The following is a 17756-nucleotide window of genomic DNA, read 5'->3' on the forward strand; positions in this document are numbered from 1 at the left end:
CTTGGCTGAATTTCCAATGCTGCACATCTTGTCGAGTTAAGTCTTTACCTCAAAACACAACCGTTTAAAAGCCCTAATATAATGGACTTCACCTTTCAGTTAGCCAGAGTAAAATCAAAAGCTCTCCAGGAGGCACACTGTAACAGCCTTGTAATCTAAATGTTTATAAACATGAAGTAAAACCAACAGGGTTAACTGTATTATTGATAGGGGTGAACAATGTGATAGTCATGTCCAGTAAAAATTAACATTTTTGTCTGCATCTCATACAGCAGATGTAAAGCAGTGGAGGCAAGTTTACCTCACTGGGGTTCTTTATGATCACACGGGACAGTTTGTTTTATTCACTTTATTTTTTTCTTTCGATTCAACAGAATTTAGTTCTCATCAACGTTGACTGTCTGCAGACCTGCAAGAGAAAACAGAATTCACATTAAACACATTTTAAAACAAATGGGCAAGTTTAACAAAATAAAGCAAAATGGTTAATGTTTGGTGTAGGTGCCATCAAATGGAGACAGCTGCTTCTGCTTTATACTAAGGCTACGAAGCTCACCTTTGTATGTGGTAACAGGAACGTATGTAACCAGGGTGTACAGCTTGTTGGGAGAGTCCTCATCCTCATTGCGCTTCCTGGACAGACGCACACGAACACGGTATGGAACGTTCCTAAAAAGATGAGAAAACCCAAACATGAATTCCATGTGCGCAACAGTCATAGGAAAAATACACCTTATTAATCCTGTTCTGTACTGAACTGCAGTATGTGGGAGACAACAATACCTAACCCCCAGTCTGGAAGCTGCTTTAAATAAAATGCCTCTGCGAGTATTTTTATTGAGGTAGCTTCATTTACGTACTGAAATGTGTTTCGCTTGTCCGATTACTTTGTTGCTGCATTATATCAGCTTACTGCTTGAAGTGTAAGGGCCCTATCCATAGAGTCAAACATATATACTGTATATCACATGAGCTGCAGTTCTACTCATGCGATTTGCCATGCAACCAATCACGTGACAATGGGGGGTACCAGGAAAATAAGTTAAAGTTTAATGTCTATTTATACATTTTTGTATTCTTTGTACAGCGAGTTAAATGCAATTCGGTTTTACAGTTTTACCAAAAACCAACTGGATGTCAAAAACAGCTGAAAGAGTTGATAAACTAAATGAACCAATCACAACTGACTTGCATCCCTAACAGTAATACTGGCTGTGAGGGAGCTTCTAACCCATGTACAGAATTATACAAACACTAATCTGCTTTTAGATATCATGTGGGACAAAGCTAGCCACCAACAAGTCCAATTCTTGACTTCACAACCATGTAAAGATGATGGTTAGCAAAGGCTAGCAAATGTTCGAATATTCGTTTTCAAAAAGCCATTATATTGCGCAGAATGCAGGCAGAGACAGCATAGCAGCAGGGTCAGAGGCATGGCCCGTGTGTATTTTACAGCAAGACGTTACACTGTGTAACACGTTAAAGTAGAAAAATATCCCAGGTCTAAAGAGTACGTTGTGTAGACCTTACTTTACCACAATGAATTAACTACAAAACAAAGCATGCCAAACAGCAGTTCAAGTTAAACATTGTTCTGTTTATTCACAAAATAAATAGTGCATAAAGCTGACGCCGCATTTTTTATTATTATTTTTTCACCTTTTTCCATTCCTTGCCATTTCTGCACACTAAACAGGGGCAATAGACACGTTTTCATAAAGTAATAACATGAGGTTTACCTGTGCCTTTTTGTAGCTGAACAAGCAACCAAACTGAAATTTTACTTCAAACACTTCAAAGAAACTTGGAAATGCAGTTGTAAAATGAAGGGGTTAAAAACTTGGTTCTCGTTTATTACATTTCACATAAAGTTGCAACAAAAAAAAAACCCCACAATATATAGAATCTGTATAAAAATCACTACACAACACTTCCACCAAATTGGTTACTGTTTAAGCGAGGCATTTCAGAACGACGTGCTTGCCTTTCTGTCCCGTGCTTTTTTTGACAGACAGTTTTCCACAAAGAGCTATGCGTGCACACACAATCTGGTTTATTTACTTTTTGCTGTGTAAAACTTTTAAAATCGAGGCTTGAGCTGCTGTGTTGATCCTGTGTTTTTTATAAACTTTTTATATATTAAATCTCACATCACAGGAGCTCTTTTCATTTGCCATTTTCTTGCAACTTCTGGTGAGGCAGTAATTAAGCGCAAGGTATTTTTGTCATGTCTAGCGAATACAAACATCTGATTTTTGTATCCGAATACATGTCAAGAAATATTTGTCGTCACAACACTACATGACACTTAACTATTTACTTAAACAGAATACAAACATAAAACAGCAATGTCAATCAGTACAGCTACTTGAGAGCCAGTTTCCTGATTCAGTTTCCTGAAAATGACACTTGTGTTGACAGGACTTGGAAGAGATAATCCAATTCAATTCTGATAAATTCAACTGTACACACAGACTACATTTTACAGCATTTGTGCATATGCCATAGTGATGATGCAAACAGACAAGACATAGTTCAGTCTGCAGTAAAACTGAGGTATTGTAGACCTAACAAGTTGCACATTCTTATGCTGTATTCAGTGTATTATCCTGCAGATCTCTTGTTCTAATTCCCCAGCGTAAGCAAACTGTCCACTCCTTGCAACAGCTCATCCTTTTCTTAGTAAGATACTGTATTTTACATGCAGTACTGTAAATTCTCAATGCACTTTAACTATATAGAACTGATTTGCTGCTCCAAAAGGTACTGGCAATTTCTGTGTATAGTTGTAATAGTTTTCTTTTGATCAAATAATATTACTTTATTTAAAATGAGTACAACTGTATCTGTAACTAAAATGGATCCGTGTAAACTGACTGACTCTGATCTGACATCCATTTCTAAGTATTTTATTGATATTTGTTTCGGACAAACACATAGCACAGAATAGAAAAGCATCCCTTGGTCTACATATTACACAATCCAAAATCATTAAGCAGTTCTGATTATGTGCCACTCCCCTGCTTGTTATCTCCACCTTTACACAAGACGTCGTTCTGTAACTTGCCAAGCAAAACTGGTAAAATAGTTGGCATACTTTCTTTTCTCTTCTTGATCTTGTTTTTGTTGATCTTTTACAATCAAAAAATTTAGTTGTTGGGCTGTAATATTTCCAAAAAATAGTTCTGTCAGCATTTTTATCTATTGACATTGAAACAGTAATGTAACAAAACAGAACTTGTTTTCTCAACTCCCACTGTTCAGGGAACAAGTTGTCTGTGTGTCCAAAACATTTACTCATTCATGCCAGCGTGTTTTTTTGGTTTGTTTTTTTTCTGCTGGAAATATGGATATAGTTGCTTTAATAATCATGTGCACGTGTATGAGGACAAAACTGACATATGTGCAGTACACTATCGTAAGTTTTCTGAAAAGTGTGTTCACAACATAAATCAGTTCTAGGTGGTATTTTCCAAAAACCCACATTTTCAGAAGACTGAGTTAGCTTGACTTAATTCGAAAACACACTAAATTACATAACCCTGTCACCTCTGAATACCAAATTAAAGCTACTGGTATAAAAAAAAAAAAAAGAGATCTAGAATTTTATCTAGCAGACACAGCAGTTACATGTCTAGCTTGTTTACATTGCAGTACAAGTATAGTAGACACGCCAATTCAAACTATTAGTCTTAACTGACTTATAACCCAAACTACACCACCATAATGAAGTGCACACTGATGGCAGCTGTTGAAACTACACTTCAGTAGTCTGATCCCAAATTTGAACCGGTCCAGTTCTGATATTCTTAATATGAGATATGGGTTTATGTACACATGCAAGTCTGACATATAAACAGTTAACCTCCAAATACCACCTGGTTATGATCACACAATAAATGTATTTCCTGTCCAGCAGGTACTTGGCACCCAGGCAGATTAAATTAATTTTACATACCTTACACCTTTTGTCCACATTGCTTTGTTCAAACGGGTATCAATGCGAACATCAGGAGTTCCCATCTCCTTCATGGCAAACTTGCGTATCTCCTTGAGGGCACGGGGAGCCCTCCTCTTGAAACCCCTAAAGATTAGGTGGAAAAGCACTATTACTTACACAAAGTTGTTTTAGTCTACAATACACACTTTGCAGCTACACAACTGCAGTGCATCTAAAACTTTAGAAAAACATACGACTTACAGAAACAGAGGTAAACTGCGGGCAGGACCATATTGTTCAGCCATTTAGAAGTGTGCAAGAGATTACAAAAAGCACTAACATGTTGTAAATCGGGGGTCTCCACCCCTGATCCTGGAGTCCCTGTCCAGCAGGTTTTCTAGGTGTCTTTACATCATCAGTGGCTAAAGATCTGGAACACCTGTTAATCTTGACTAATTAAGCCAACAGTTGGTTGAGTTAAGTAACAGAGATTGGTTGAAATGAAAACCAGCTGCTACAGTAGCTCTCCAGGAGCAGGGCTGGAGAAACCTGTCCTAAATGCTTTGCACAAACCTAACATCAAGGTTCACACAAACTATTAACACCAATAAACAGCTCAAACAAAACACTGCATACTGTCACCCCAACCCATGTACTTACACTCCATGGATGCGCTTGTGGACGTTGATGGTGTATTCCCTCGTCACCACCTCATTGATGGCTGAACGGCCCTTCTTTTTCTCTCCACCTTTCTTTGTAGGAGCCATCTGCAAATGATTTAACATGGTCAGTAAGTCAATTGGACCTGTCCCTATCCAGTTCCTACTGGCGTTACCTGTATTCCTCTGCATCAAACAAGAACAGCTATAAAAACAATTCCTATTACAGATGCTATTGACTTACAACTGTTTACTTCATTCTAATAGAACGGAGTTTTTAATACAGAACAGGTATTATACAGCAGTGGTATTTTCATATTAATTTGTCAAACACAACTTCGTGTAGCTCACTGCAAGGCCGAGAAGTATGTTCCACAAGAAACACTATCGCGGTAAACTGTACGTACGAGTTTCAGTAACAGCAGTTTTCATTTAAAATTGTTATATTTCCACAATTAATTCAAACATAAGACGAAGGCACCTTATTATAACTTTACGTTTAAAACTGTAGTACAATTATACCTGCAAATATATACATTTTTTACGGAACAGGATTGCACAGGAACTAGTGAGCCATAGGCATTACACTGCTCTTTTGTACGAATTAAAAGATACAATTTGTAAATTCTTATTCAGCGAGAACACTTTAAGGAGGCTGTACAAAATTCAATGCATTATTTTCCCCACATGAACACAGTAGCTGATCTATTCCGGCTCTACACAAGTCAGGCTACGTTGCTATATTTTGGTAAATACATATCCCTATCTTCTTAAAATATCGATTCATATAGATCCCCAAAAATAAATGCTTGAGGTTTTTGGAAATTAAAGGTTAGCTGGAACACGTTTATGGCTAGGATGAAGTTAGATTTTCAGGACAGATTACCCTTAGAGATACTCACTATCGCAGGGAAAATGTCGGAAAGGAAGAACTAGGGGTTTGTGGGAAGCAACTAAAGTTGCCGTGCCGAGATCATATCCGGGGTACACACAAACACTGTCACGTGTTTTTTTTTTTTTTTTTTTTTTTTCTGCTTTCTTGCGCCGGCTGACAAGAACGAAGGTGCTGTACAATCTAAAGACTCTGTACAGGCATGACGATCAGAACAAACATTTAACAGTAAATGATCACACGACAATATCTATTACCACATACACGCAATGGATATTTTTTTTACTGTTACTGTTTTTCAAAATAGCAGCCAGCCTCTGGATAAAATAATATCATACTGAAGAGATGATAGATTTAAAAAAAAAAAATAGTATTTAAAATTAAATGCATAAAATGAGTTACTGATCATGATCATCACTAGTTATGAACATTTGTCTGGGGCAACTTTCTTTAAACAAATCTGTCCTGGTGAATATTTTTCTAAACCTAATTGAACATATTCTGCAGTTATACAACTTTGGAGCCTGACCTTGTCAGATTTCAAAAGAAAAGCAAAGGTATAAACTGGAGCTGTGCTATCAACAGTAAACAGCTTTAAAATTTCACAAACACAAATATAAACTACAAAACCAAAAGCACTGTCACCCTACCCTTACCATACCATAATTCAAGGTAACAGAATTGGGGATAAACATTTAGTAAACTTGAATCACTTTTTAATGGAACAAAAAGCTAAATATGCCATTTTTATTAATTTAACAAATAATCTATCAACAAAACAAACATGAGATTTAAAGTATGTGCTCATGACAAAAGTACTGGCACCCCTGCTTTAATATTTTATGTGCCTGCTTCCCTTTTCTTGTTATCATTCTTAACCTGTTTGTTGAATCTTGTGATTCTGTTTTGCAATACAACACATATCATTATTTCACTTTGAATTTGCTTGCTGTCTTTGTAAAGATTGAGATTGAGACCTGAGATTTCACCATAATCTGAGCTGATTGAAGTCCAAGTTGACAGGTCCAAGATGATTCATGTCCAATATGACTTCAGAGCGACCGTGCTTGTACTGATCTGGTATTGGACTGAGTAGACTGGTACTCTTGTTACAGTGACCGGTAGGAAGAAGCAGTTTTGTCTTGCTGAAAATGACAGACAATCAATTCAAATTGCATTTTAAAAATGTTTCAGTAATTTTAATTCCTGAATCTACCAGACAAAACATGACTCATAGTAATACCTAATGCAATACTAAAATAATCTTTGAAACTGCAAGATTTTCTGCTTATGGTTCCTTTCTGAACATTTTCTAAAATAAGAAGTACAAAAGAAAAATGATATGAATGATTTATGCAAAGCCAGCGACGTAAAACATGAGACATAAAACTATCTCTGCAGGGAATATTACAAATCATTCAGTTTATTACAAAAAGTCCACTTACACAAAAAAATAAACTTTCATATTATGTGTAATGATTGGTGTATCATATACAAAATAATAGCCACATAAATCCATATAATTTGTTTTATACAGAAATAGGTAATATATTATAACAACTGTACAGTACACAACTTTATCACTTTTGTTACTTGCATAAACTTTAGCTTTCTACAAATATATCAATAAAACATTTACATGAAAAGCAAAAAAAGTGCATTTAATTAAAGAGGAAATTAATCTCAAATTGTGATGTTATTTTTAAAACCCATCTTCAAATAACATTCCCTGACTCTGTTTTTCCATGGTTTTTATACATTTGCAACGCTCTTAATATGACCCATGGTGTATAGTCCTATTTACTGTTTTAAATAAGTATTTATTTTTAATAGTATTTTAATAGTATTTGGTATAGGCTTTAAACAATAACAACATGTAATTAATTAGGATTTCTCGGGGCGGAGCTATGGCCCCTGATAGTGTGTACTGACAAACATATACATATATGTTAGTAAACATATACACATGGAGAGAGGGGTTCCGCCTCTTCAAGGCCCAACATTTACTTGATCGATAGACACGATAAACAGGAGGGGGGCCACCGTCTTTGAGGTGACCCGAGATACGAGAGGGGCACAGTCTCTGAGGTTACCCAACATACGAAGCGGCTCGCGAACCGGAAAGAAAAACATGAATTAGTGTTATTAACACAAAAGAGGTTCCGGCTCTTCCTGACCCAACATATACAGTAGGGGAGTTCCGTCGCTGAGGAGACCCGACAAACAGGAGGGGGGCCACTGTCTTTGAGGTGAACCGACATACCAAGAGGGGCACCGTCTCTGAGGTTACCCGACATACGAAGAGGCTTGCGAACCGGAAAGAAAACATAAAGTTAGTATTTGTTAAAACATATAATGCGTGGTGTTCCACCTCTTCAAAGCCCAACATAATAGAAGGGGGGTTCCGTCGCTGAGGAGACCCGACAAACAGGAGGAGAGGGGCCACTGTCTTTGAGGAGACCCGACAAACACGAGGGATGCCACCGCTTGGGGACCCTCACATAGAGGCATCAGACCTGAAAGAAGAATCCCAAAAGAAACATACATGCAGATGGAAGGGTTTGGCCGGGGGTCCCCTCTGACTCATGGAGAACCCTCCTCTATGAGGTAAATGAAGCGGAGCTTAACAAAGGGTTGGAGAAAATGGAATCACTAACCCCCCCCAAAAGATGGACCCCCGGCTCCCCGCTGACGCAACGTGAAGAAGAAAAAGAGAATCGCCAATGCATAAGAAAGAAGAAAAGAGAAAACACTTAGACAAAAGAAAACAAACACTTAACGTGACAAAGGGGTTAGTAGACCGTACCCTAATGACTATGTGAAGACCCTCTGCACAGTAGAAAGAAAAAAACCCTTTCTTTTAATTTTATTTCTTAGGGGGAAATCTTTGGTGGCTCAGGCAGAAAGGTCGTCCCCACTCCGGACATACTAGCAATGGACTGATGTACGGAGGATATTTCAGATGATGAAGAACGAATATAAGTTTCAACTGCTGATGAAGTCCAGTGCCCCATATTTTTAATTAAATGCTGGTTAATGTTGGCTTTTGCAGCTGAAGTAGCTGCCCCTATTGTAAATGAATGAGGAGTGTAGAATTGCGAAGGAAGACCTGCTCTGGACACCACGGTGGAAAGGTGTGTTGAAAACCAATGCCTTGATACAATGGACCAGCTTGAATTGATAAACAAAGGGTCGGAGGATGAAATGGCCTTGCGTTCTACAATGTACTTCAACATGGAAGTGAAGGGACTCAGAGGAGAGTTGATCTTAGAAAGCTGAATACATTGTCCTTGCCGCAGTTGATCTGTTTTTGAAATGCGAAGAAATAAGATAAAATGAGAATCTGGGATGAGCTTGAGGTCACTGCAGTGGATACCGAGGGTAGGAAAGCTGGCAATAGAAGGTACTGTATATTCGGAACATCTCAAAAACCTGAAAAATGCAGATAGACATATGACATCCATAGTTAAATCATCAAATGGAGAAAAACAGCCATGGCGCATAATTGAAATCAAGTTACTGAGAATGTCTATAGAAATAGGCAGGCGAGCAGAAGAAGGCGCTGGAGAGCACTTAGAAATTCCTCGTAAAAGGAGACGAACCGCTAGAATTGATAATAGAGTTGGGGAATTGATGGACATCAAGCGAAATTGATGCTGAATTCCTGACAAATATAGTCTGATTGTAGCTGGTGCCAGATGTAGAGAGTCCTTTGCATGCACTATGAATGCCATGATCCAGTCCTGGTTGAATGGAGTAGGATTAATCCTGCTTTGTAAACAAAAAGTTACATAACATGCCCAACCTGTAGAGTACGAGGATCTGGTAGATGGGACAAGTGCTGATGCCATGTAATCTTGAGCTGAATTAAGAAGTTTATTAATAGCTGGATTTAGTTGAAAATCAGCTGATTGAACTGTGGCATTGCTGCTGGATACTGCAGAGCTGTGGGCAGCAAACTGTGGAATTTGGAAATCTGTAAACGAGATAGAGCATCAGCTGCATTATTAAAAATGCCTGGTAGGTGGTGCGCTTGCATTAGGTATTTATTAGAGATTGAAATCCATACTAGCTGCCGCAGCAATTGCATGATAAGAAGGGAAGAGGAACGTCCTTTATTTATAATATGCACTGTAGTTGAATTATCACAGTAAAATAGTATTGATTTCTTAGACCAGAGATGACCCCATAGCTAGGCAGCTGCTACTATTGGGTATATCTCTAGCAGAGCTGTGGATTTTAGATGAGGAGATATGTTTTTGATTTCTTCAGGCCATATAGTGCAAAACCATTGATTGTTAAATAGACCTCCGAATCCCAGAGATGAGACATCAGTAAATAAAGCCATATCGTGTGGAGCTGAAATGAAATCATCATAAAACATAGAGAGACCGTTCCAGTGCTGAATAAGCGCAGACCACATTTTAACGTCTTTCCCAGCTTCTGAGGAGATATTTATATAAGAGTCCAGATTTTTTGCTGTTGATGCCAGGGCTAGCAGTCGAGATATAAACGTCCTCCCCTGTGGAATGATACGTATTGCAAAGTTAAAGTAACCCAGCAATGAAAGCAGTTCCCGTTTTTTTATTGTTTTACTGATCTGAAAATCCTCAATGAGCAAACGAATATGGTTAAGTTTAGACTCAGGCAGACTGGCTTCAAACTTTTCTGTATCTAGAATGATTCCAAGGAATTCCAAAGAATGAAGGGGACCGATTGATTTCTCTTCTGAAAGCGGAATGCCAACTTCAGAAAATAAGCTTTTAAGATTGGAAATCGCTTCTGCTGGTGCATCTGAAGGAGGGGAAATTACTAAAAATTGTCCACCAAGTGGAACAAGAATGGGACATGATAGACATTAAGAAGAATCCAGCATAATGCTTCTGACAGGGCATCAAATATCTTCAGGCTGCTGCGGCAGCCGAAAGTCAATTGGGTGGCAAAATAAAACTTCCCTTCCCAGCATATACCAAACAGGTGACGGAGAGATGGATGGATTGGCATTGCTTTAAATGCGTCTGATATATCTGCTTTTGCTAACCAGGAACCACGACCTGCTAATTTAATTGAATGTATTGTGTCTGCAATAGTGATGTAATGCAGGGAAATAGATCTTGGGGAATTAATGAGTTAATGCTGCTGGTGCTTGACCCCCGTGGTGCTGATAAATCAATAATGAGATGCTTTTTTCCTGACATTTTCCTCGTGGCAATGCCGATAGAGTCGCTGAATAAAGATTTTTGCTTTTGAACGAGGAAGAAGGAATTTGAGTCAGACTGGTTGAAAAACCATTTTTTAATCCATCAATCAGGTAATTTAAATTAATTCTGTAATTCTGATCAGGATGTTTATTAAAGACTGTAATCACTTAAAGGGCAGATTGTATTAGCGTGAGCGTCTCCACAATTGCTGCACATGTGGATGTTTGCCTATAATGTCGGGATGATTCTGAAACTGCCTAATTTTGATAATGCCGGAACAGAAGCCAGTTTAAAGGCATTGCCTAAACAGAAGCTGTGAGCATCGGGGAAAGTCACTTGCGTTTTAAAGGGCAGATTGTATTAGCGTGAGCGTCTCCTACAATTGCTGCACATGTGGATAAAATTGCATTGCCTATTCGAACAGAAGCCAGCATTGAAATTGTTGCAGATCTGTCTTCCTCCTGAAAATCTAATACTGCGCCTGTATTTGTCTTTCCTTGTGGATTGATCGAGGGGAGCTGAAGAATGTATAAGATTAGGTACTGAAGATCTGTATGAATTAGCGGTGAAACCGGGTGCTTTAGAAGTTGATGCAATTGTAGCTTTAGGGCAGAGGGATGTTGAGTGAGCTGTTGAAGCTCAGATCCCACATGCATTAGCTCTTAGACCACCAAAAATTCTGTTAAATAGATCTGGGTCAGGTTGTGCCCAATTGATGATGCGATTATCTGCTGCCAATATCACTGCTGCTTTTGCAGAGAATGCTTTATGATACTCAAAAAACATAGTCCCTCTGTATCTGACAGACAGCTCCACGATGTAGTATTCGTAGGAGTCCAATTCAGCTCTGTGGTTAGGATATACCAAGCATAACACATCTCTGAATACGGAGAACGCAAGGACAAATTCCCCTAATGTAAGATTTTTAAGCAGTCTGGGGACTGCCAAATCTCCGCAATCCACTACTCTATGGTCCAAGAATTCCGAAGTCGTCATTAATAGTGAAACAAGATTAATGTCCTTACCTTCGAGAATGTTACGTGTGATTTGTGGTGATATAGTGTGATGTCTAGCTGCAGTTGGACAGGAGGATCCGTATGTACAGGCAGTAGCGAGGTTGTATATTGGAGGATCTGCTTCGCTGGCTGAAATTAGGGCTGGACCGGAAGAAGCTGTAGGTGGCGCTGCAGTATTTGATGCTGGAATTAATGACAGTGCTGTAGATTGTTTTCCCGGTTCCATATTAGACACCCTTTTATCTAGATCCAACAGTTGAGAACTGACCGAAGATACAGTATCGGCAAAAGGCTGCATAAATGATTTTATCTCGTTAAATATTTGCGAATGTTGAATTTCAATGGCTGGCTGCTGGTTAGCGGTGCTAGTTGTGGGGGTGACTTGATCCGGAATAGACTGCCTGCTGTCTGGTTTAGGATGCTGAATGTCTGGGCGCAGCTGATTATGTTTTTTCTGAGGAAAGACTGGTTCTGCTGGGACTGAATTGCAATAGAGAATAAAAAGACACTCTCTATCACTCCCTGCTGGAATCGCATTACCGTTTTTAAGGAGGGTTTTTATCAATTTATTCATGGGCCAGTCCTTCCAAAACAATCAATCCGGAGGGGCGTCCTGAGGCCGAAGTTGCTTGGATCGGCGCAGATTCGATGTTTGAGTGGCAGGAACGGTAGGCAACATTTGAACTGGAACCTGGACAACAGCCTGACAGGGAGCCTGATCAGATGTAACTGAAATACCAGAAGGGGAAAAAGAACAGAGACTGGATGGACCCTGGATTGAAGCTGGAGGAGAATGATCTGGTAATGACAGAAAATCCTGGGAATCCTCTGAATCCGATGACAACTGCTGTAAGTACTCCATTATCGAGGTATACGAAAGTTGATGGGTCTTGAAATCGCTTAGGTCTATGCCAAAACGAAAAAACACAAGACAGCTAGGTAGAGGTGACTAATGTTTAAATAAGGTAGATTTAACTGATGACAGGAGATGATAGGTTGTTGGTGCCTAGCTCTGCCCCCTGAACCCCACTATAGGTTAACATATATAATTAAAAAGGACAAATAAAACCTGTATAATGTCCAGTGGGGGTAGGTTGAGATTGCCCAAACTCCTGTGGTGACCCCATCATTTCGATTTAACACTACAGTGTTGTTCAGTTCAGTAGCTGTTGACTAAAGAACATTATGGCAAAGTTGCAGTGGAGTCATTAAATATATTAGGATAGATACACTAAGCATATACTTAGGGCTTCTGTTTTTCGTTTTTTATTCACTTAGTTTTTTCTATGCTTATTTTTTAGCTATTTTCGTGTTTTATGTAAATTGTTTTTTTTTTTTATTTCTATTTATATGAAATTATTGTTTTCGGTTACTTTCCAAAATTTGTCTGTTTTTTTTTGTCACAATATTAACTCAACAATACTTACACACTTCAATTGGACCTTCTTTCCTTTGCTGTTTTCCGCAACGAAATCCTTGTGGTCATGGGAACATTCTTCTGGGTTTTCTGTGTGTTCAGGCATTTTTTTACATTTCGCCATAGTTTTGTTTTAAATTCCACGAGTGTGTAAATACTAATCGAGCTGTAATATAGAGCAAACCTCTGCTTCTTATAACCACATTTTAAATCTTGCAAATGTGTTACACTCCTCCAATAGAAATGTAGGAATGTGCTGCCACTCAGTAGATGATGGGTTTTTTTTGAGGTTAGTGTATTTTAAGAACCATTGTGTTTTGTATTTATATGATGTATAATTACAGAAACTGACATGCATTTTGGTGAATAGCAGTTTAAATGGAATGAAACCTCTCATCGTCTGGACCAGGGCTTTTCAAACTCGGACCCCCTGTGGCTTTTCATTCCAACCAAGCTCTTAATTATTTAAGTAGAACCTTAACTGAACTGATAATTTGTTTAATTTGACATTTTTACTTGTTTTCAGCTCTGAAACAGGCGCAGTTCAAGTTACTTATCAAATGTTACAGCTAACTTGAAATATGCAACTGTTCAAGAGCTGAAAACAAGTAAAAATGCGAAATTAAGCACATTATCAGTTCAATTATGGTTCTAGTTAAGTAACTAAGAGCTCGGTTGGAATGAAAACCAGCAAGCAGAGGGGGTCCCCAGGACACAGTTTGAGAAGCCCTGGTCTAGACAAACAGCTGCAAGCTTTTGTAGATCTGGATGAGTTACCTGCAAGCAGTTTAGATTCCTCAGCTGATTTTGGCTGTGAAGCTCAAGCTCAGCTCAAGTTCTATTTATTCACTTAGTTTTTTCTATGCTTATTTTTTAGCTATTTTCGTGTTTTAAAGGGAAAGCTAAGGGGGAATTTAACTTAAGGTGATTTATACAACCTGCCACTGGATCTATAAAATATATATAAAAAGTGAGATATGTATTGTTTGACTTCAAGCTTCATTCAAATGTCAGTATCTATAACCAATGTGTGTGTGGTTACAAAGGGGCATTCATATATAAAATATAGGCACTTTATATATACAGATATATGAGGGTCTGGAATCAACTCGCCAGTAATGTTGTTGAAGCTGACACCCTGGGATTCTTCAAGAAGCTGCTTGATTTTTTTTAATGTATTCAATAAGCTTACCGGCCCGAGCAGCCATAGTCCTTGGTCAACAACTGAACGTATGCCTGCCACAGGGTTAACAGGTCTGAGCAAGGCAGTAAATGTCCAAAACTTTTTTACTCAGGGCAATAATAACCAGTGCCTGTCTTTGTGGTGTTTTGTGTCATAACCAAAGTATGATTTTCTGTTGAAAAAACAAAGGTCCTAAATGATTTAATTTTCATTTAACATAATTATTTTTCATCAAACTACTACTTATTTGGAGTACAATATCCTTCAGCACTAGTGTGAATTGTTTTATACGCACAAGATTTCCCAGAATGTAGGTTGTTATACACAAGTACATCACAATATTGTTCAGTGCCATGTTGCATTACTGTAAGCGCATTCATGACTATGTTGTTAATGGAAAATGTACATACAGAAATAAATATATTGTTTGACGCCAATGTTTTTTGTTAATGGAAATATGTATGCAGAAATAAATATATTCTTTGCCATTAATGATTATTCTATTAATTTACAATTTATACCCAGGAATAAATAAATTATTCGATGGTATGCCCGCATTTAACCAATAAGCTTTGGTAAATCATAGATTGACTGGTTACAAAGGGGCATTCAGAACAGAAAATAGGAGGCACTTTTTTTACACAGAGAATCGTGAGGGTCTGGAATCAACTCGCCAGTAATGTTGTTGAAGCGGACACCCTGGGATCCTTCAAGAAGCTGCTTGATGAGATTCTGGGATCAATAAGCTACTAACAACCAAACGAGCAAGATGGGCCGAATGGCCTCCGCTCGTTTTGTAAACTTTCTTATGTTCTTATGGTAAATGTCTGAAAAGTAATTTTTACCAATTTCAACCATTTACTATCTTATTTGGCAAATGTTGACATTTACCTGTAAAATGTATGATTATTTTTTCGAATCTGAACAATCACTAAAACACATAGCACTTTTCATCAATGCCTCCAGCCATTTCATGAAATCTGTCTTGTTATTTGTTGAGAAAAAAAAAGCAGCATTTGAATTAAGTAGACGATTTTATCAATACAGAGTGGATGAATGCCTATACCACGTCATGGTTATGCTGCATTATTTAGATCAATAAATGTAAAGCTTTGGTTACAATCATACAAAAATAAAAAAAAAAAAAAAAAATAAAAACAAAGTAAATAAACAAAGAACCAACAATTTACCACAACACAATTCACCAATATGATTTAATGTGAGTGTTGTTTTAGTTTCAGTTATACAAGCAATAGGTTCCGTCTATGAACATAGAACAGTAATTGTGTTACCTGCTGCGGTCGACACGTTCAGAAGAGGAACTCTAGTCTGTGCTGCTGTCTGCCAAAAGCGATCGGAGTTTTGTTTTTGTTTCTGATACTGTATCGGGATCGGAGAGAAAATTCTTACTGACATAAGCTCAGCATGATAAGCATTCCTCGGAGAAGCTGCCAGGCGCCTCACGTGCCCACACTCGCCTCTCTCCCGGGTTGGTTCGCCCTGCACCTCTGAAACTCTAGAAAACAAGATTCAAAACGAGAGGGTTTTTGGGGAAACTAGGTCAGCCGCTCCGTTTACTACTCGAAACTGTTTTCAACAGGATGGAATTCTGGCCAACACAGAAGAAAGCTAGTTTGCTCCATTTGAAGGAAGTAAACTGTTAACTTGTTTTCCCATTCCCGGTGGTGATTGTACTCGTGCCAAGGTGGTGCCCTAATCACACAATTACTGCGACTACCACAAACTGCAGGGCAGTATGGCACATATCCATCACTTTAGAGCATTACTAAATATATTAGAAGTAATATTAAATACATTCTAAAGTCAAGAGATTGTTGCCTACACTATGTAATATCAAGGCTGTATTTTGATGCTTTTATATTTATTTTTTTGCAAGCTGGGGATCCAGCTATATCGTCTTTATTTGAAATAGATATGCAAAGAACCACATTCCCAGCAGCAGGTTCCATATTAAGTCAAAGGTTCTAAATAAAACAATTAGAACCCAGAACCATCATTAGAGGATCGATTTTACCATATATATATATATATATATATATATATATATATATATATATATATATATATATATATATATATAACTGTAGGTCATATTGCCTTATTGTAACAATATAGACAGAAAAGTAAATTACTTTAAGACTACAAATTTAGAGACACTCTGAAAATGTCTTAAAGTAATTTAATCTGGATCTAAACAATATCAGTGTAATGATTAGATGAAAACTGCAAAATGTTTTTGATCAAGGTAACTCATTCATGAATCAGACTAAGCCTTAACACATCAAAGGAAGACTTTTGGTAAACCAGATAACAATCCAGACGTGAGCCGAGGAAATAACAAGCAGCCACGTCTGCGTGAAGGGTTCACTTCGGCAATGCACGTTTCTGTTTATTCAATTTAGCCATATTTGTGTTGATTGAGACACAGCATGAGCCAGATTGCAGCGGAGATGTAGAAACATTTGCTCTAAACAACATTTTGGCCGACGGTTCAATCCAAAGAATGTTGAATTGAAGTGGCCATAACAAGCTGCTTCCGGGGCACTGATACACACCTTGTGCACTTGCGTCTGTCACCCAGGCCAACGCTGCTTTATCGAAAGCAGTGTGAGATTGAGTACCTGACCGGTGTGACTTCAGGTGCGAAGCCAATACCTGCTACACAAAGAGTTGTGGCAAGATAAATAGGTTTCACCTGATTCAAAGTGAACATACAGATGTACACAAAGATTATGAGCAATTGATAGGAAAACATGGTTATCAGCCCTTGTACTTGCGCCAGAGAGTATTTAGTTAAATGAATACAAACTAAACGATTCAATTCTTAAAAAAAAAGAAAAAGTAAATGTTCTAAAGAGTCATTTTAGTACGTTGAGGTAACCTTCACAGTTGTCAAATCCGCTTACAATAAGCAGAACTGGGCTTGTTTTTTTTGAGAGTCCCGGGTTGTAATTTGCATAAACACCCACTGTAACATGGGTTGTGCTTGTTTTGGGTTTGTTGTGAATGGCCGTGCCGCTTTATTTTCTGGTGTTGTTAGTCCTGAGTGGGTATCTTTCTTATTACAAGCTGCATTCTTGCCTAAATAAATGATTTATTTTTATATAGCTACACACGGTCTTACAGTATTCCTCTGTGGCTTTAATAAAACTTTCGTCCAAGAATAATTCCAACATGTACAGTTGCCTAGCAACTATGAGCCTGGTTAAGGTGGGAGTATCTTACATGTAAACATGAAGAGATACTTTTAGTTGCTGACAGGATTCTAAAAAAAAAAACAAACAAAAAAACTGGGGTCAGCCTGGTTTTAAAATCAGTCTTAAACTGTCACGCAGAGAGCCTGTTATTAGACATATAAAACCACCTGTATAGAAGGACCGTTTGTATTTTCACAGGAATTTTAAATTAAGACAAGCTGTCAAAT

General features: G+C 38.1%; 1 protein-coding gene across 1 annotated transcript; it reads right to left on the reverse strand.

Annotated features, from left to right (window-relative positions):
• Positions 1-334: 334 nt before the first annotated feature.
• On the reverse strand, positions 335-5586 carry LOC121327646 (60S ribosomal protein L31). The gene is made up of 5 exons (XM_041271779.1): positions 5505-5586; positions 4604-4710; positions 3962-4087; positions 557-669; positions 335-409 (listed from the first exon to the last, which is right to left on the reverse strand). The coding sequence occupies exons 2-5, from the start codon at positions 4708-4710 to the stop codon at positions 378-380; spliced, it is 378 nt and encodes a 125-aa protein (XP_041127713.1). The 5' UTR covers positions 5505-5586; the 3' UTR covers positions 335-377.
• Between the last annotated feature and the right edge of the window lie 12170 nt (positions 5587-17756).

The sequence above is a fragment of the Polyodon spathula genome, chromosome 15 (assembly GCF_017654505.1).
Source record: "Polyodon spathula isolate WHYD16114869_AA chromosome 15, ASM1765450v1, whole genome shotgun sequence".
Classification (NCBI taxonomy): Eukaryota; Metazoa; Chordata; class Actinopteri; order Acipenseriformes; family Polyodontidae; genus Polyodon; species Polyodon spathula.

Coding starts and splice junctions, on each gene's coding strand:
- LOC121327646 (XM_041271779.1), bottom strand. CDS start 4,710: ATGGCTCCTACAAAGAAAGGTGGAGAGAAAAAGAAGGGCCGTTCAGCC. Junction 670..3,961: donor ATGTGGACAAAAGGTGTAAG/GTATGTAAAATT, acceptor TCATCTTTTTAG/GAACGTTCCATACCGTGTTC. Junction 410..556: donor TCCTGTTACCACATACAAAG/GTGAGCTTCGTA, acceptor TTTCTCTTGCAG/GTCTGCAGACAGTCAACGTT.